Source organism: Hyla sarda, chromosome 2 (genome assembly GCF_029499605.1).
Source record: "Hyla sarda isolate aHylSar1 chromosome 2, aHylSar1.hap1, whole genome shotgun sequence".
Lineage (NCBI taxonomy): Eukaryota > Metazoa > Chordata > Amphibia > Anura > Hylidae > Hyla > Hyla sarda.
The window spans coordinates 242,636,692-242,657,704 of NC_079190.1; the positions used below are offsets into that span (position 1 = coordinate 242,636,692).

General features: G+C 42.1%; 1 protein-coding gene across 4 annotated transcripts in view; it reads left to right on the plus strand.

Moving 5' to 3' along the window:
• SRRM3 (serine/arginine repetitive matrix 3) overlaps positions 1-21,013 on the plus strand; it is a 462,774-nt gene that overhangs the window by 210,322 nt on the left and 231,439 nt on the right. For all 4 annotated transcript variants that reach the window (XM_056556785.1, XM_056556783.1, XM_056556784.1 and 1 more), the window contains one exon: positions 7,092-7,345. In XM_056556785.1, coding sequence (XP_056412760.1) covers positions 7,122-7,345 — 224 coding nt within the window. In that variant the 5' untranslated portion in view covers positions 7,092-7,121. The remainder of the gene's footprint in view (positions 1-7,091; positions 7,346-21,013) is intronic.

A 21,013-nucleotide genomic window follows, 5' to 3' on the forward strand; every position in this document is an offset into this window, starting at 1 on the left:
GTTTCCATGACAACAGTAATTGCATTTTGGAAGGAGCAGCATTTGGGGACACTTGGATTGCTTACTCCTTTTCATGTACCAGATATGTAAAGTCTGCAGAGCTACGTATTCAGATTGTGCTAAATGCAAGTAACAGCTCCTTGTTTGTATATAGGTCACACTTCGTGTTGATGTGTCATAAATTGTGTATTTCCTCACATTGGATTTTCCTTTAATTATTCAAGATGAAATGGAATTGAATTAAACATAGATTCTACTAAGCTGCACATGATAAGACATTCTGTTCTCGTTTCTAAAGGGTATGCCTTTCATTTCTGCAAGCCTAGCTCATCCATCACAGCAAACCTAGATCTCGCATTATTATTGTAACTACAGTGAAACCTCTGTGAGAAGACCAAAATGACATCAGAAAGTGGGGTGGAGGTGGTCTTCTCAAAGAACATAGCCCCCCATCCATAATGCATGGTGGAACAAAATTCTGTCACATGGAATCTAGTTTCGATAAGGGAATTGCCTTCTAACCCCTTAAGGACGCAGGGTTTTTCCGTTTTAGCATTTTCATTTTTTCCTCATCACTTTATAAAAATCATAACGCTTTAAATTTTTCCGATAAAATTCCATATGATGGCTTATTTTTTTGCGCCACCAATTCTACTTTGCAGTGACATTAGTCATTTTACCCAAAAATCCACGGCGAAACAGAAAAAAAATTCATTGTGCGACAAAATTGAAGAAAAAAATTTAATTTTGTAACTTTTGGGGGCTTCCGTTTCTACGTAGTAAATTTTTCTGTAAAAATGACACCTTATCTTTATTCTTTAGGTCCATACGTTTAAAATTATACCCTACTTATATAGGTTGGATATTGTCGTACTTCAGAAAAAAAATCATAACTACATGCAGGAAAATTTTTATGTTAAAAATTCTCATCTTCTAACCCCTATAACTTTTTTATTTTTCCGCATACGGGCGGGTTTAGGACTCATTTTGCGCCATGTTTTAAAGTTTTTATTTGTACCATTTTTGCATTGATCAGACTTTTTGATCGCGTTTTATTCATTTTTTCATGATATAGAAAGTGACCAAAAATACACTATTTTGGACTTTTGAATTATTTTGCGCGTATGCCATTGACCGTGCGGTTTAATTAACAATATATTTTTATAGTTCGGACATTTCCACACGCGGGGATACCACATATGTTTGTTTTTACTTTTATTTACACAGTTTTTTTTATGGGAAAAGGAGGGTGATTCAAACTTTTATTAGGGAAGGGGTTAAATGACCTTTGTTAGCTTTTTTTTTTTTCACTTTTTTTTTGCAGGGAGCTATAGCACTGCACACACTGATCTTTTACCCTGATCCCTGCAAAGCCATAGCTTTGCATGGATCAGCGAGATAGGGGCTCGATTGCTCAAGCCTGTAGCTCAGGATTGGAGCAATCAAACGCCGATCGGACGCGACAGAGCAAGGTAAGGGGGTCTCCGATCAAGTCCTAGCTGATCGGGACATTGCGATTTTATCGCGATAGCCCGATCGTGACCCTGTTTTAAACACCGGGACCGGGCGAGGGGCGTACAGGTAAGCCCTTTGTCCTGAAGGAGTTAAAGATGTGGTCTTTTGGGGAGGTTTCACTGTATTACAGAAATGTATTATTTAGATAAAGAGGTAATTTGTGCCAGCCAGAAGAACAGTCTAGTGTATGTACAGAGAGGATATTCATCAAGAACACCGATTTTAGCCAATTATTCTGTTTATGTGAGGGCCAGAATGAACAGCCATTCCCTGTATAGCGCCTGCTGCAACCTGGAATTATATAATGGACTTACTGTTTTTCTAAAGTTACATTGTAGTATGGAGGGGGATCTGGGGCAGGACTAAGCTGTTACACTATTTACATAAGTTCTGATATTTAGGGAAAACTACCTGAAAAGGTGTCTGATAGAGCTGCTTTGAATTCCCTGTGGATTGCTATTGGCCTATGAATTTCCACACACAGTTATGGTGTTCACCTCAAGGACAAATCTTCACCTATATTGACAGGCCTCTAACCAGCCAAGACAGAACATCCTGCTCTGTACTGACAAGGAGCAACACCCCAAACAGCTCCCTGCAGATGGGTACTTTCTGGCTTGACATTTTTGGGAAATACTGCAGCTCAGCACACAACCTTTTCAGGTAGCTTTACATAAACATCTTTTTTTTCACTTTTCCCAGAGCTGGTGAGTGGAGCCTAATATTTTTGGTGTCCCCTATACACTGCACACACAGAGATAAGGAGACCCTGCACTCCTGTGTCTTTATACACAACCTAAAAAGCAGCAGAAGCATGAAAGGCATAATAAAGCAGTAGTGATCAGCCTAAACTGTGACTTAAGGTGTACCTGTCATATCCCTTTAAAAAAAAAAAAAAGTTATGTGTTACACAGTACCTAATCCTTTTATTTTTATTTGTCTAGCACCTATATTTCTCCAAAAAATTGCATATTTTGATTGCTCACTTTATATTTCATTCTCTCTTGGGGAGGAGGCGTGTCTATCTCTTGCCCTAATTTTACATGACTCAGCTTCCTCCCTCAGTCTGCTGGGTCTCTGGAGTGAGCCTGGCAGTCATCCAATCAATCCTGGTTGCTCTGTAACCCCTTTCTTTCTGTTTTCATGATGCACATGTGCCTAGAGTTGTTGCAAAGCTACAACCCTAGCATGCTGGTACTGCCAAAGGCTTTCCAAGCATGCTGGGTATTGTAGTTTTGCAACAGCTGGAGGCACCCTGTTTAGAAACACTGCTCTATAGGGCCCAGGCTTTCTCCCTCCCCTGCTCAGTGGCGCTGTTCCCCCCGACCAATCACAGGTAAGTTGTGCCCGCGCCTACACAACAGCCAATGCAGCCATGAGATCTCCCATACAGGGTACCGGTTTGCTTTACGGCTGGTATCAGAAGTGCTGTAAAAAAGAGAGTTGTCGGTGGGAAGGAAGATAGACGCCCCCTTAGAGGCGGCCACTTTAAAAGTTTTTCATCTTTAAAAATTTACTCTTTTTTTAATAACTATATATTGAAAAAAGTCATGTTATCACAATATAAAAAGTTGTTAACAATGACAGTGCCTCTTAAAGCCATGGACTGAGATCCTATTCTTACAGTTATCTTTTTGCTCTCTTGGCAGCTTTTGTGTTTCTCCAGGCAATTCCCCCCCCCCCATTTTCCTTCTCTCCCATCAATAGAAGTGTATGGGCAGCTTTAATGTGATCTGAGTGAGCTGCAGGGCCATCATGTAAACACAAGATGGAATTGAGCTGATTTTCTGTGTGAATGACAACCTAGTAGAAGAGGGGGTCTGGCTGGGAGAAGCTTGATAACAGGAGATAGAAGCATTTTTAGTTGATAACATATATCAACCATTTTTTGAATCTGGTCCAAAAACACATTGGCCCAGATTTACCAATCTGTGTGAGAGAAAAAATAGAGTTATTTTCCCACAGCAGCCAATCACAGCTCACGAGTCCTGGTAAGGTTAAAGCTGAGCTGTGATTGGTGTCTGCTGGCACTATGCTCTGCTAATAGAAATACCTTTCATTCATAGCGCTGCAGGGGTATATTTATATATAGAAGCGCTGGGGGGGGGGGGGGGGTGCAGACATATAGCGTTATCTGCCCCCCACAGCACTTCTATATACATATGTCACCGCAGCGCTATGTATGAAAAGTATTTCTATCAGCAGCATCGGGCCGCCGGCTGCTGCTAGAATGCTTTTCACATATAGCGCTGCGGTGACATATGTATATAGATGCTGCGAGGGTACATATACATGCGCCAGCGGGGGATACATTATACTTGCGCCGGCGGGGGATATATTATACTTGCACCGACGGGGGATACATTATACTTGCACCGGTGGGGGATATATATTAATGCGGCGGATGAGGGTATATATTTATTAATGCGCCGGCGGGGGTATATATTTATTAATGCGCTGCAGGGGGCATATTATAAATGCACTGGGGGGCTAGATATATTGGCTATATGTCTGTCCCCCCCTGCAGCGCTATATATCTTTCCCCCCAAAGCGCTTTTAATATAGATATGGCCCCCTGCTACTCCCAATGTTCATTTTTAAATCTCCCGTTGAGAGCCCTGAATAGCTCCTTGGTACTGACCATTCAGGGCTCCCCACGGGGGTCTCAAAAATGAAAGTTAAAACACACTGATACATCGCATGGTTGTGGAGCTTGCCGCCCGCTCCCCTGCTTAATATCTTCGGATCGCATCGGGTCTCAGAAGTGAGACCCGGTGCGATAAATCCCTCAGCCCCTGTACTACAACCCCCATCATGGAACAGACTATGTTCCATGATGGGGGTAGTAGTACAAACACTAATGTAGCCTGCCCAGATGTCAGACATGCAGCCAGGGAAATCAGACGTGCAGCCAGACTCCCGCAGCAAGGTAATTACTACTCCTATCATGGAAACAAGTCAGTTCCATGATGGGAGTAGTAGTAGTCCCTGCTGTGGAAGTCTGTAGGCAGAGGTGTTACGGCCATACATGAGGGATGTTATAACGGGTCTTAACGGATGAATATTTTTTGCGGTGTGGTCTGTAGTTTTTATTGGTACCATTTTTTGTTTTGATGTGACTATTTGATCACTTTTTTATGAATATTTTTTTGATATATTAACCCCTTAACGACGCAGGACGTATATTTACGTCCTGCGCCGGCTCCCGCGATATGAAGCGGGATCGCGCCGCGATCCCGCATCATATCGCGTGGGTCCCGGCGCTAATCAACGGCCGGGACCCGCGGCTAATACCACACATCGCCGATCACGGCGATGTGCGGTGTTAACCCTTTAGAAGCGGCGGTCAAAGCTGACTGCCGCTTCTAAAGTGAAACTGAAAGTATCCCGGCTGCTCAGTCGGGCTGTTCGGGACCACCTATAACACTGCAAAAAAAAAGTAAAAAAAAAGGGTTAATAAAGGTCATTTAACCCCTTCCCTAATAAAAGTTTGAATCACCCCCCTTTTCCCATAAAAAAAATAAAACAGTGTAAAAAAAAATAAAAATAAACATATGGTATCGCCGCGTGCGTAAATGTCCGAACTATAAAAATATATAATTAATTAAGCCGTACGGTCAATGGCGTACGCGCAAAAAAATTCTAAAGTCCAAAAAAGCGTATTTTGGTAACTTTTAATAACATTAAAAAATGAATAAAAAGTGATCCAAAAGTCAGATCAAAACAAAAATCATACCAATTAAAAACTTCAGATCACGGCGCAAAAAAAGAGTCCTCATACCGCCCCGTACGTGGAAAAATAAAAAAGTTATGACATTTTTAAACGTATAAATTTTCCTGCATGTAGTTATGATTTTTTCCAGAAGTGCGACAAAATCAAACCTATATAAGTAGGGTATCATTTTAACCGTATGGACCTACAGAATAATGATAAGGTGTAATTTTTACTGAAATATGCAGTGCGTAGAAACGGAAGCCCCCAAAAGTTACAAAATGGCGTTTTTTTTCCGATTTTGTCGCACAATGATTTTTTTTCCGATTCGCCGTGCATTTTTGGGTAAAATGACTAATGTCACTACAAAGTAGAATTGGCGACGCAAAAAATAAGCCATAATATGGATTTTTAGGTGGAAAATTGAAAGGGTTATGATTTTTAAAAGGTAAGGAGGAAAAAACGAAAGTGCAAAAACGGAAAAACCCTGAGTCCTTAAGGGGTTAAGTGACCAAAAATTCTCAATTATTTTTTATTTTTTTTTACGTGAACGCCATCGACTGTGCGGTTTAGCTAACCTTATATTTTAATAGTTTGGACACTCCGCGGTACCACATATGATTTTGTTTTTAAATTACATTATTTTATTTAAAAAATAGGAAAAGGGGGGTGATTTAAACTTTAATGGGGGGGGGGGGCTTAATCCCATGTATTCTCTTTTTTATTTATTTCTTACTTTTTTTTTTTTTTTAGCCCCCCACAGGGGGCTATACCATGCAATCTTTGATCAGTGTTCTCGACGCTGCTGAGCAGGCTAGGAGCAGTAGATCGCCGATCGGACGACCAGGAGGCAGGTGAGGATCCTCCTTTCATCCAGTAAGCTGATCGGGACATCGTGATTCTGCTGAGCTGCCGGGATAGTTTTACTTTCACTTTAGACGCCGCAATCAACTTTGATTGTGGCGTCTAAAGACTTAATGCATCGGTCCGATCGACAGTGCCCGGCATTAACCACGGGTCCTGGCTGCTGATAGCAGTCGGGACACACGGGTTTGAAGCGTTCTCAGGTCGTGGGAATGCTTTAAACCCCGGTAATGGGACTCAGGACCTACAGGTACGCCATGAGTCCTTAAGGACTTGGGAAACGGGGGCATACCTGTACGCCCTGCGTCCCCAAGTGGATATACATCTCCTTCTACAACAATTGCCAACCTAGAAAGCAGTAGCAATACAGTCATACATAATACAAATTATACGCTATGCCTTAGTTGTATAGTTCTCCCAGTATGCAAATAATTTCCAGTATGAAATAATTGATGTCATCATCGTAGTACTCCAGCTGTTTCATTGCATGGTAAGCTCATTTTTGTTTTTATTTTGCTTCTGCTTAGGAAATAAAATGAATTGTGGCTGCAGTGTTTAATAATACATCTAATAGCAGCTTACCATCACCATACTCCTAAGGTGTGTCTGTAATTACATTACAATGTGCATAATAGCTTCTAACGCTGCTATTGCTTCTTTTCCAATTAGCTATTACAATTTGTTCCCATTGGGGTGCGCGGCAGTCTCCTGCTGTGTTTTACACATGGTCAGCTCTCCCAAAGCCCTAATATATGAAAATTGACTTCTCTGTCTGCATTGGAAGCTTTCATAATGTAGCTTGTGCTGCTTGGTTGGCAGTGTTGGTCCCTGTCTTGCAGAAAAGCAGATTAGTACAGCTCTTCCTCCATTAAGCCGTCAGTTTTAATTTAACAGAGTTGCTTAAAGCATGGAGACTATTTCCTTTACCATTCTGTTTCAAAGGTGTGTGAAAGATAAGGAGCAAACGTTAGCTTAAATAAATCTGTTTGCATTTTCACAGGAAGAATAAGAGCTGAAAGGAGGCATTGCAATGTCGGTCTGCAGCAATGGTGCCAGGATTCCATCTCCACAAGAAGCCGCCAATGGTTTTACCCAGCCCAGTGCCTCGGGCACCTGGCATAAACCAGAAGAAGAAGCAAGAGCTGCAGAACCCAATCTCGCTAAGAAGGCCCACAGAGAAATTTTAGACCATGAGCGGAAAAGAAGAGTAGAACTAAAGTGCATGGAGCTGCAGGAGATGATGGAAGAACAGGGGTAAGTCATTATTCATTGGCAGCCTTATGAAAATCAAATTATAATGCATATGATATATTCTGGAACTCTCAAAGGCACAAGTTATGGAGTGATAATGGATGGGTTCATGAGTTAAGAAAGAAGCTTTTATTGTGCACATGCATTTTATACTTGTAAGAGTTAAAGGGGTATTCCGGGCAAAAACATTTTATCCCCTATCCAAAGGATAGGGGATAAGATGTCTGATCGCAGGGGGCCCGCCGCCGCCCCCCCCCCCCCCCCCCCCCCGTGATCTCCCTGCAGCACCCGCATTCTATGCGGGAGCTGCATCTCCAATTTTGGAAACCTCCGGGTTTCCGGGACTGGGGACGTGATGTCACACCACGCCCCATCCATTCATGTCTATGGGAGGGGGCGTGATGGCCATCACGCCCCCTCCCATAGACATGAATGGAGGGGGCGTGGCGTGATGTCATGTCCCCAGTCCCCAAACTGGAGATGCAGCTCCCGCATAGAATGGGGTCCCCTGCGACATCTTATCTCCTATCCTTTGGATAGGGGATCCTTTGGATGTGATACCATACACATGCATGATCACTGCACTTTTCTCCATCATTTCAATGTATATAAACAAAAATAAAATGTATTTCAGTATGATAGAGGTAAAAAAAAATATTGCAGCTTTTTTCACATACAGGTCTAAAAATGGATCCCGGAGGACACCATTAACATTTTTTAAAGACCAGAATAATACTGCAGACTGTACTGTTTTTGCTGTGATGCATTCTGGAAAGCCCAATATAAATCATAGTAACAATCCGGAATAGTGGTAGTTTCTCTAAGGCAGTGCTGTATCACACAAGCATAAAGCCATAGCCATTGTATTAGTATTAGCTCTGTGAACATAAGCCCAAGTCTGCATTACTGATACTAATACAATGATTGCTTGCTTTTAAAGTGTGGCATTGCCTAGGAGAACCTACCACTATTCTGGATCTTAACACAACTTTTTACTGTAACTGATTAGGATTTATTAGACTGATGTCATGGAATTCCCTCTAATGTTCACATGGCTAAAGTTCTGATGTTCCGCTCAAATTTCGCTCAGAAAAGCCGACTGTTTTGCAAAATTCAACTAGAATTCAAGTGGAATCTCTGTGCTTTCAAAACACACAAATTTCGCAAAATTTTAAGACATTAATAATTTTTAATGTGTAATCATTTTGCTGAATTTTACAGAAATTTCACTGTGTGAATGGGACAGTGGAATTCTCATTGAAGATAAGGGGCAGTAAATTTAACGGAATTCCACAGCAGAGTTTTCATGCGGACATTCTGCCGTGTGATCATGGCCTAAGCCTTTCTAGAATACTGCTTAGAGTAGATTAATCCTGATATGTATACTTCACAAATACCTAAAATAACTATGACACAACTTTGCATGAATTGTTACTAAACATTATCCTACTATTTTGTATACACACTAGCTGTGTACACACCTTTTATGCAGACCAGTGTGTCTCCATGGTTACAGACTACAAACAAACCTTATGTATTGTGACTCTGCTGTCATGTTTTTTTCCTTTCCTTTGAGCTCTTTCTCACCTTCTGTGAGGGGAAACATGAAAAGGAATGACACATGACTGCAGGATTACTGCACTCAAGGTTAGTTTGTAGTCTGTTAAAGGAGACACATGGACGTTGTAGACACAAAACATAGGATGTGTTAAAGGGGTACCACTGGTGCCAGAAAGTTAAACAGATTTGTTAATGACTTCTACTAACAAATCTTAATCATTCCAATACTTATTAGCGGCTGTATACTACAGAGGAAATTATTTTCATTTTGGATTTCTTTTATGTTACAGCCACAGTGCTCTCTGCTGACACCTCTGTCCATTTAAGAAACTGCCCAGAGCAGCATATGTTTGCTATGGGGATTTTCTCCTGCTCTGGACAGTTCCTGATACGGACAGAGGTGTCAGCACAGAGCACTGTGGTTGTGACAGAAAAGAAATCCAAAAATAAAATAATTTCCTCTTTAGTTTACAGCCGCTAATAAGTACTGGAAGGATTAAGATTTTTTTAATAGAAGTCATTTACAAATCTGTTTAACTTTCTGGCATCAGTTGATTTAAACAAAAATGTTTTCCAGTGGAGTACCCCTTTAAGTATTAAATGGAAAATCTTTTACGTGATATTTCCTAAGAGATAATAAATGAGCGTGTTAGTCCTCAAGGATACTTTGTGCACTGAGGCTTTCATACAAGGTCACTAGAGTGTTCAGAATTATTGTCCATGTAGCAAACATCTGCAGTAAGTCTAAAATTAACCTAAAAAAGTAAGAAAGTGTTTGCCATCTGAATGACATTTTTGCATGGTGTTAGACAAATTATGGAAGGAGACTGTCAACAACTCCATTATTTCGAAGACTCAATTAAATAAATAGGAGATAGCAGGACTCCAGAGTAAGCAATTATCTAATTGAAAACACCACTATCACACTGCATTTACATAGGCTGGCTAGTCCCTAAACTCCATAGCACGCAACAAGGATTTCTAAGCAGAATTTAAAATGAACGTTCATTCTCATTGACTAAATGATAGTCCTAACCTTCAGGGCACAACAAAATGAGTCATATGTCTAAGTTTAGAATATATATACCATATACAAGAAATAGTGACATGTGTCTGTAATAAAGAAGAGAATAAAGATAATAAGTATAGGGAGGATAAAAGACCATAACGCATACGTAAAATGTATAGCAAATTGATAAGTAAATCACATGTATGTATTTTCCTTTTCTCAGTTTTTTTGTCTTCCTGCTCTATAAAGTGGGTGGGCTTTTCCTGATGTAGTGTGAGAACTATGATGTATGCTATGGGCTACACTTTAGTTTATCACAGCATGCATCCTCTCTGTATTGTATATCTTCTTCTCTCCTTCACAGCTCTTGTATCCCAGTCTTCTATATACTGCATTACTGTAGATTGTTTTTTGTGAGTACCTGAAAAGATTTCTTAAAAATTATACCATGGGGGAGATTTATCAAAACCTGTCCAGAGGAAAAGTTGCTGAGTTGCCCATTGCAACCAATCAGATAAATTCTTTAATTTTTGAAAAGGCCTCTGAAAAATGAAAGAAGAGTTCTGATTGGTTGCTATGGGCAACTCAACAACTTTTCCTCTGGACAGGTTTTGATATAGTGAGTCACTGCTGCCATGTAAATGTTGCTTCTTACCACTTCATGCTCTACTTTCGGTTGAAGAAGGTGCCCACCTAATCGATCATTGCCAAAGGCTTGTCATTACTACTGTCATGACTGGGGTATGGACAGGGAGAGTGAGCCCTAAGCTGTATCTAGATGCTCTGTCCCTGCCTACTTGCCCATTCACCCTAAACGGCGGATCGACAGCCACAGTGCCAGTCCCTTCCTGAGCTAAAGTGCAGTGGGCGTAAAAACAAATTATAATATACATAGTCTGTCACAGGCCAGAGATACAAAAACGAGATAAACTACCAAACAAGCAAATATACCTGACAGAGTATAAACAGGCAAACAGGGCAAGATGTAAAGTACTAACATTCAGTTCAGAAACCGGAACCAATATAAACAGCAGACATGAATAAATGAACAAGACAAGGTATGGAATAAGAATACAGCAAAAACCAGAATATGCAGGGGATGAACAGATGAACTTAATTCTAAACACTAAACAGATCAGGAAAATAGAACACTGTTCACACTGGACTCAAGACGCTAACAAAAATGGATTCTAGTTCAGAGGACTCATATCAGTTATAAAGTACAGAGGACACTATAGATCAGTGGTAATGTACAGAGGAAACACTCGATCAGTGTTCATGAACACTATGATTAGTGCATGTACTAAAAACACATAAGATCAGCAATCATGAACTCTATAAATAGAAAAACCAAACTCCACAACATGGAGGAACACATGTCAGGATACCAAATCAGGGATTTTACAAAGCCAAACTCCACAAAGTGGAGGAACCAGGATAGCAGAACAGGAATTATACAAGTGAGACTCACAGTATGAACACTGACTAAGATACAAGGCCAAAGCAGAATGGACATATAATAATCCTAAAAACCGACAAATGTACTACAGACTAAAATCAATAATAAACAGGACTATTAACCACGGCTAAAATTCAGAAATATTACAAGATGAATAAAAGGTGCATGATAAAGTAGACATGTTCAGAATTGTACAAATCACCAGCAAAGAATACAGGCCGAGCTGGGGTTTTTAAGCCACACCTGAACTGCAACAGAGTGAAGGCATTAACTCTTCCAAGCCTAGAAATAAATAGCACAGAAACTGCTCAGACATAAGACCTAATTTCTGAACAGACCCAAAGAAAGAAAAACACAAAAACTGACATTACAGCCAGTGATTGTCTAGGCAGACACTTTATTGTTTTGCGGAATCTCAAGGAAGTGGGCGGCAGCAGGCACCAGATGCTGTTGAAAAAAACAGCAGCGGTAGGGGAGTACTACTTTTTAAGCTCATACTGGCCACTATTTCAAATAAAAAAATGAAATGACAGACAGTTTTACTAGTATTACTGTTTGTCATCTAACAAAAATGTAGAAGCATGAATCAGAAAATAGAATGGATTACGACTGCAGGATCAGACTGCACAGGATATATTTGTAGTCTGTTACCATGGAAGCGGATAAATCTAAATATTGACTATATCCATATTTTTAATAAAAGCTATTTAGAAAATTAGTTTATTTTTTATTTCAGATATAATTAAGGAATAGAAACATGATATAAATAATGTACATACTGCTCCAGTCATAGAGCAGCCTGTAGAATGTTGAGTGTTGGCAGTGAAGAATATGTTATCCCTTTAGGTCATATTTAAAAAAAAAAAAAAAAACAAGTGAATAAGACCACACTTCAGCTCTGGGCAATAGGCAATGTAAAGCTACACATAATAGTGGGTAATACATAAATATATATACTTTTTATATCTAGATTATTAAAACCAAGTACTGCTGTGTAATTCCAAGCATAATAAGTCCATTCAGCCACTAAAAAATATTGTCAAACAGTGCCTAAATAATGCCTTCCAAAAAGTTTCCAAATAATACTACCATATGTCTACAAAAACTTTTCCAAATATTGCCTATTGCTGCCACTGCAAAATAAAACTGCTATTTGATTCAAAATTATACCATCATATAATAATACCATACAATGTTTTACATAATTCTGTATTTTACTGCTATTTACAGCCAGAATAAAACTGCTATATGTAGCTCACATAATACCAGTATACGGTGCTTAAATTATATGCAGTATCCAAATAAGACTGCATACATGACATTTTTGGCCTATCAAAAAGGTTTGCTGACATATACCAGTTGGCCCATTACTTTAATGGGTTGAATATATTCTAGTAGTGAAGTATATTGCTTTTCTGCTTTACTCAAAAATGTTTGTCAACGTTATGTGAAAGTAGCCTAATTCAATTTTTGGAGGATGCTATGTAACCCCTTGCTCTCTGTTTTCATGCTGCGCATGTTACAGAGATAAGGATTATTACAGCTTGTATAACTATAACACTATGGTGAGTGTATAAAAAGTAAAAATGCAATTGAAAAAATAAATAAATAAATAGCTTCCTTAATTAGTTAAAATAGTGAGGTGATAAAAGTACAGTCCTTTTTATGTATACATTTTTGTTTTCACAGTGCATTGACTTATATATCTTTTTATAGATCAATATGGCTGTCACTATGTGTGTCATCCAGCTTACTCAGACTCCTAAATGACAGAGAAGCTGATCAACCATTCAGGGAGGATGGATGACAACCAATATGGATAGTAAATGGATGCAAGAAATGAAAAAATGGGGTATGTCTCATACTTCAGAATGCCATCTGGTACACAGTACTTTTTTTTTATTGACATGGGATGTATACAATAGGAAAACGTGTTTCGGTGCACTCTCGCACCGTCCTCAGGTCCACAATAATTGCCTTATGGCGTCCTGATAGAGATCCCTTTGTGAAGGCATGCTGAAATGCGTTGTCCTGTTGTATACATCCCATATCAATAAAAAAGTCCTGTCTAACAAATGGCATTCTGAAGTATTTCTATGAAGACAGCAACTCATGAGACATACCCCATTTTTTCTTTGCTTGCATCAATTTACTGTTTACTCCGTACCCATCAGTGGGTCACGGCATCAGTGGGTCACGGCCATCAGTGGGTACAGCATACTGTACTTATTCACCCTAAGCCCACCATGGAGTTGTGCCCATCCGACTGCACAACTCCCGAAGGTCAGTACGACAGTATAGGTGCGGTGGTGGGTACCTTCTCTATACCACTTTTTGATACTTTATATCCTACACCAGAGAGCGCCCCGCATTTTCTCCTTTTTTCTCCTTAACCAATATGGATGTCACCATGTCATTCAGCTTTCTCAGACCCCTAAATTGCAGAGAAGCCGATCAGTCATTTAGGGGTCTGAGAAAGCTGGATGACACACATCTCTCTGTCTATCTATCTATCTATCCCTATTTTTTTTATATCCTTTTACTTAGTATTACAAATATGACTGTACTTCTCTTCATTAAACTACATCCTTTCATCCTCTCTGCATGAGGTTGTATGGAACACTAAGGCTCTGTGACACGCCCCCGGCTCACACAGCAGGATGATTGACAAGCCAGGACCGTACACAGGGCCCTGCCTGTCCCGCCCTCACTTCCTGATTTTTGTCTAAGTGGGGCCAGGGACAAATAGCCTCGGGCAGTTAACAAGCCGTCGTTTTCATCAGAAGTAGCACACCTAGTGGCAGCAAGTACAGTAACCCCCCGACCTACGTTGGCCCCGACATACGATAATTTCAACATACGATGGCCTCTCAGAGGCCATCGCATGTTGAAGGCAACATCAACATACAATGCTTTTGTATGTCGGGGCCATCGCATAAATAGCTATCCGGCAGCGCAGACTGCTTCAGCTGCCGCCAGATAACCGTTTAAGGTGCCCGTGTGCTCCATTGACGATCACTCACCTGTCCCTGGCGCTCCGGACCGTTCTCCTCAGGATCCCCTGCATCGCCGTCGCTCTCCTTCGTCGTCATCACGTCGCCGCGCACGTCGTCCCGTCATCCAATAGGAGCGGCGTGCGCAGCGACGTGATGGCGGTGATGAAGAGCGACAATCCCAGGCAGTAGAGATGGTCCAGAACGGCGGGGACACGCCGGGGACGCGGCAACAGCGATGGAGGGCGACATCCAGGCCAGTAGTGACGGTCCGGAGTGGCGGGGACAGATGAGTATAACTTCCTATACTTAACATTGCATGGATTCCTCAACATACGATGGTTTCAACTAACAATGTTCATTTGGAACGAATTACCATCGTATGTTGAGGGACCACTGTATAGGGTAATGTCCGCCATTAACCCCTCAGATGCTGTGATCAGTACAGATCACGGCATCTGCGGCAGTGCGCATGTTAAAATAGATGATCGGATCGCCTGCAGTGCTGCCGTGGGGATCCGATTATCTGTAATGGCGGACGGAGGTCCCCTCACCTGCCTTGGTCCGTCTCACGGCGTCTCCTGCTCTGGTCTGAGATCGAGCAGACCAGAGCAGAAGATCACCGATAATACTGATCAGTGCTATGCCCTATACATAGCACTGAACAGTATTAGCAATCAAATGATTACTATAGATAGTCCCCTATGGGGACATAAAAAGTGTGAGGAAAAAAAAGTTGAAAAATGTAAAAATAAAAAGTAAAAAAAAAGTAAAAAATCCCCTGCCCCAATAAACAGTTTTTCCCATTTTACCCCCAAAAAGTGTAAAAATAGTTTTTTATAAACATATTTTGTATCGCCTTGTGCATAAATGTCCAAACTATCAAAAAATTATGTTAATGATCCCGTACGGTGAACGGCGTAAACGTAAAAAAAAAAAAAGTCCAAAAATGCTACTTTTTAGTCACATTTTATTCCCCCAAATTTTTTTTTTAATTATCTAAAAGTTTTATATATGCAAATGTGGTATCAATAAAAAGTACTGATGACGTTGCAAAAAATGAGCCCTCATACCACCCTATATACGGAAAAAAGAAAAAGTAATAGGTGGTCAAAATAGGGCGATTTTAGATTACTGATTTTGTACAAAAAGTTTTTTTTTAAACGGTACAAAAATATAAAAGTATCTAGCCATGGGTATCATTTTAATTGTATTGACCCACAGATTAAAGAACACGTCAAGTGTACAGTGTGAAAACAAAACCCTCCAAAATGTGTAAAATGGTGGTTTTCATTTAAATTTCCTCCCCCAAAATTTTTTATTTTTGGGTTCATCGTACATTTTATAGTAAAATGAGAGGTTTCATTACAAAGTACAATTGGTAATGCTAAAAACAAACCCTTACATGGGTCTGTAGATGGAAATATAAAAGAGTTATGGATTTTAGAAGGTGAGGAGGAAAAAACGAACATGCAAAAATAAAATTGGCCTGGTCCTTAAGGTTAAAATGGGCTTGGTCCTTAAAAAGTTAAAGGGGTACTCCGCTGGAAAACATTTTTTGTAAATGATGTCTATACAAAAATCGTAATCATTCTAGTACTTATCAGCTGCTGTATACTACAGGGGAAGTTATTTTCCTTTTGAATTTCCTTTCTGTCTGACCACAGTGCTCTCTGCTGACACCTCTGTTCATGCCAGGAACTGTCTAGAGTAGGAGCAAATCCCCATAGCAAACCTCTTGTAACGCTGCTGGATGTGGATCCCCTAACCTGTGTGGTAGATGACACGGACCATATTGGGGAGCGGAGTCTAAGCTGCCACTGGTCTTCTACCCCCGATACGACTCGACCACACAGGTAACTGGGCAAGACAAGGTACAGAAGGATGAGACAGAGGCGTAGTCAGACTTAGCAGAAGGTCAAGGCAGGCGGCAAAGGTGCGTAGTCAAACAACGTAGCGGAAGGGTCAAAATACCCGGCGCGGTAGAGTGGGGTGCAGGGAGTAGTGTCAGGTGTTGCATATAATTATGGGCGTATGGCCCTTTAAATTTCAGAGCTCTGGTGCGCGCCCTAGGAGATGCACCGGAGCTGAGAGGCAGTGGAGGACAATTTGGCATTCGCATGGGAGTGCGTCCCACGATGCGAATCCCAGCCCCGCCGGCAGCAAGGGAGACAATTCCCTCACGGCCAGCACATGCGGCCAGAGCGCAATGTGTAACAGTACCACCCCCTCCCCTTTGGTCTCCCCCTCCTTTTGCAGTTTAGAAATTTACTGAGAAGGTCACGGTCCAGGATATTTTCCTCTGGCTCCCAAGATCTCTCCTCTGGACCGAATCCTTCCCAATCCCAATATTTCTTTAACAACATAAACATCAGAGGTACCAGAGATGGGAGTAGGTGAGATGTCTTTTATAGAAAAGCGGTTGTGGATGAAAGGTTTCAAGAGAGAGACATGGAAGGAATTTGGGATCCGGAGAGAACATGGCAGATGGAGAGAATAGCCCACGGGATTTAAATGTTTCTTGATCTTATAAGGACCCAAATAGCAAGGGCCCCGTTTATAACTGGGTACCTTAAAGCAGATATATTTGTATGACAATCAGACTCTGTCTCCAGGAGAGAATTTGGGAGGAGAACGCCTTTTCTTGTCTGCTTGAGACTTCATACGAGACCTGGCATATAACAGAGAGTGACGAGTCTTCTGCCAGATGGAGGAGAAATTCCGCACTGGTTCATCAACCATGGGAACTCTGGAGGAAGAAGACAAGGGAAAAGGAGGACAAGGAGGAAGTCCATAGACCACAAAGAAAGGTGAAGTCCCAGTGGATTCAGAATCCCTATGATTGTACGAAAACTCTGGCCAGGGAAGTAAATTAACCCAATCGTCTTGACGAGCAGAAACAAAATGGTGAGAATAGACTCCCAAGACCTGGTTCACCCTTTCGACCTTTCCATTGGATTGTGGATGATAAGCTGAGGAAAAATCCAATTTAACTTGGAGACAGGAGATGAGGGCCCGCCAGAACTTAGAGACAAACTGGACTCCGTGGTCGGATACAATATGAGATGGCAATCCATGTAAGCGGGAAGATATGGCAAAGAAAAAGCTTAGCAAGCTGTTGTGTAGATCGTAATCCTGGTAGAGGCACAAAATTAGTAAAGTCCATAGCAATATCGGACCAGGGAAGCTCTGGAACTGGCAAAGGCTGTAGAAGACTCGCAAGTTTGGAACGGGGAGTCTTGTCCCGGGCACATACAGAACAGGAATGGACCAAATCAACGACATCCTGTTTTAAACTAGGCCACCAAAACTGTCTGGAGATGAGCTGCAAGGACTTTTGAATTCCGGAAAGACTGGCCAGAACAGAAGAATGACCTCACTTCAAAACTCTGAGTCTTTAACGGGGAGATACATAAGTCTTCCAAGGGGGCAGGTGCTGAAGACTTGCTGGTGCTGCAGAGATGAGACGTTCAGGAAGAATAATATGAAGATTCCTGATCTTGAACATCTGAGGACCTAGATAGAGCGCCAGCTTATAAATTCTTCTCCGCTGGACGGAAGTGAATAAAGAAGTCAAACCGGGAGAAGAACAGAGACCAACAAGCCTGCCGAGGATTGAGACGATGGGCAGTCTGAAGATAGAGCAAGTTCTTATGATCAGAATATATAGTAACCGGATGTACAGAGCCCTCCAAGAGATAACGCCATTCTTCTAAGGCCAGCTTTATTGCCAAGAGCTCACAATCTTCAATGGTATAATTTTTCTCCGCAGGAGAGAAGGTCTTAGAGAAATAACTGCAGGTTACAATTCTTCCATTAGAGGACTTTTGCATTAAAATTGCACCAGCACCAACAGAAGAAACATCGACTTCCAAAAGAAATGGCTTGTTTGGATCGAGTCTAGATAAAACCGGAGCTGAAGCGAAGGCGGACTTTAACTGTTTGAAAGCATCTTTAGCCTCTGGATTCCAGACCTTTGGATTAGCAGTCTTCTTGGTGAGAGAAACGATGGGGGCTACCAAAGTGGAGTAATGAGGGATACATTGCCGATAGTAATTGGCAAAGCCGAGAAAGCGCTGAATAGCTTTCAAGCCAGAAGTTTAAGGCCTGTCCAGTACCTCGGACAACTTGTTAGGGTCCATTTGACTGGTAACGATATACCCCAGAAATTGAAGGATGTTTTTTTCAAAAGTACACTTCTCTAGTTCAGCATAGAGATGATTGTCTCGGAGACGTTGTAAAACTTGGCTGAGGGAAGATCGATAATTCTGAACATTGGGTGAGTAGATGAGAATGTCGTCCAAATCGGCAAAGGAGTATAGAAGATTACGAAAAATATAATTGACGAAGTCCTGAAAGACTGCTGGAGCATTACAGAGTCTGAGTGGCATCACAAGATACTCAAAATGTAAATCACGAGTATTAAACATAGTCGTCCATTTGTCTCCTTCTCGTATGCGAATAAAATTGTAGGCCCCATGAAGATCAAGTTTAGAAAAGATCCTCGCTCCACGCAGACGATCAAATAATTGCGAGATCAAAGGAAGTGGATAGCGGTTCTTGACAGTAATTTTATTCAAGCCACTGTAGTCGATGCAAGGTCGCAAAGATCCGTCCTTTTTTTCCATGAAGAAGAATCAGGCTCCGTCAGAGGAGGATGACTTTCTGAAAAATCCTTTCTGAAGATTTTCTTGGATGTAATTAGACATGGCATGGGTTTCGGGAACAGACAAGGGGTAAATTCTGCCCTTAGGATGTATGGTCCCGGGCAATAAGTCGTTAGGACAATCGTAAGTACATGTGGTGGTAAAACTTCAGCTTCTTTCTCACTAAGACGTCAGCAAAGTCCTGAAGGAACTATGGCAGACCGGGCAGAGGAGTAGAAGGAGACACCAACTTGAACGGAAGAGTATGAAAACAGTTGTTATAGCAGTAGGTTCCCCAATGAAGTACTTCTCTAGTTTTCCAATCAAGATGCAGGCATGTAGTTGTAACCAAGGAAGGCCAAGTAGAAGAGTGGAGGTACAATGAGGAAGCACATAGAAGGACAAATTTTCCTTATGCAGAACCTGCATAGATAACGTGCGGAATAAGACAGTATAGTCCAGATTTTCTCAGTTGACCAAAGAGATGTACAAAGGCTTAATAAAGTTTCCCATGGAACCAGAGTCCAGGAAAGCAAGAACGGAAATAGTCTCTTCGGAGGGTAGAGAAAGCTGGACTGTCAAATTAATGCGTGGAGAGGCGGTATTCACACCTAGGGAGGCCCCTCCCACAAACCCTAGGTGCAAGCGTTTCCCTGTGACTGTGTACGCAGAGGACAATCTCTGAGGAAATTATCTGCACTGGTGCAGTAGAGGCATAGATTGTCAGCTCGTCGACGAGTTCTTTCCTGCAGGGTCAGGCGAGACCGATCCACCTGCATAGCCTACACTGCGGGAGGCAAGGTAGAAGGTTGCAGTGGTTGCTGGAAGACAGGTGCCAGGCGAGGGAGGCGTCGAGGTCGTGCAGACTCCCTTTCCGAGATGCCAACTATATGAGTTCATTCAGGGTAGAAGGCAATTCCCGGGCAGGAAGGACATCCTTGATATGGCTAGAAAGTCCTCCCTTGTAAGTGGCGCAAAGTGCTTTATTGTTCCAAGATAACTCCGATGCCAGGGTATGGAATCGGATGGCATACTCGTCCACGGAGGAGTTGCCTTGAGGAAGACTCAGCAAAGCCGTCTCAGCGGAAGAAGCTCGTGCAGGTTCTTCAAAGACACCTCGGAATTCAGACAGAAAAGCCTGGAGATTAGTTTTGAGTGGATTGCTACGATCCCCTAGCGGGGTTGGCAGGGCCCTTCCGGTTAAGAGACTGACGACAAAGGCCACCTTTGCTCGTTCCGTAGGGAACTGTTCCGCCGTAAGTTCTATGTGCATGGAGCACTGTGTCACGAAACCACGGCAACACTTGGGATCCCCCTCATACTTCTCAGGAAGAGACAAATGGAGTTAAGTCCTGCTGGGCCAACTACTGCGACTGGTGAGCCACGATAGAGGCAAGGTCCGAATTATCGGGCAGAGGAACCCCAGTGGAATCGATGGCTGGATCTTGCTGTAACGCTGCTGGATGTGGATCCCCTAACCTGTCTGGCAGATGACACGGGCCGTATCGGGGAGCGGAGTCTAAGGTGCCACTGGTCTTCACTAGAGCCCGTCACAAGGCAGGTGACACCCAGGTTGCTACCCCCAATACGACTTGATCACACAGGTAGTTGGGCAAGAAGAGGTACAGAAGGATGAGACAGAGGCGTAGTTGAACTTAGCAGAAGGTCAAGGCAGGTGGCAAAGCTGCGTAGTCAAATAACGTAGCGGAAGGGTCAAAATACACAGGCAAGGCAAACAGACAATAGGGAATGCTTAATCTCAAGCTAGGGGCACTGAAGATCCAGCAGGGAAGAGTGGGAGGTGCAGGGACTTATAGAGTAGTGTCAGGTGTTGCACATAATTATGGGTATACTGGCCCTTTAAATTTCAGAGCTTCAGGGCGCGCACACCCTAGGAGACAAGGACACGTGCGCCAAGCTGAGAGGCAGTGGAGGAGGCAGCAGAGGACTGTGGTAAGTGACGGGCTGGGATTCTTATGCAGGCACGTCCCATGATGCGAATCT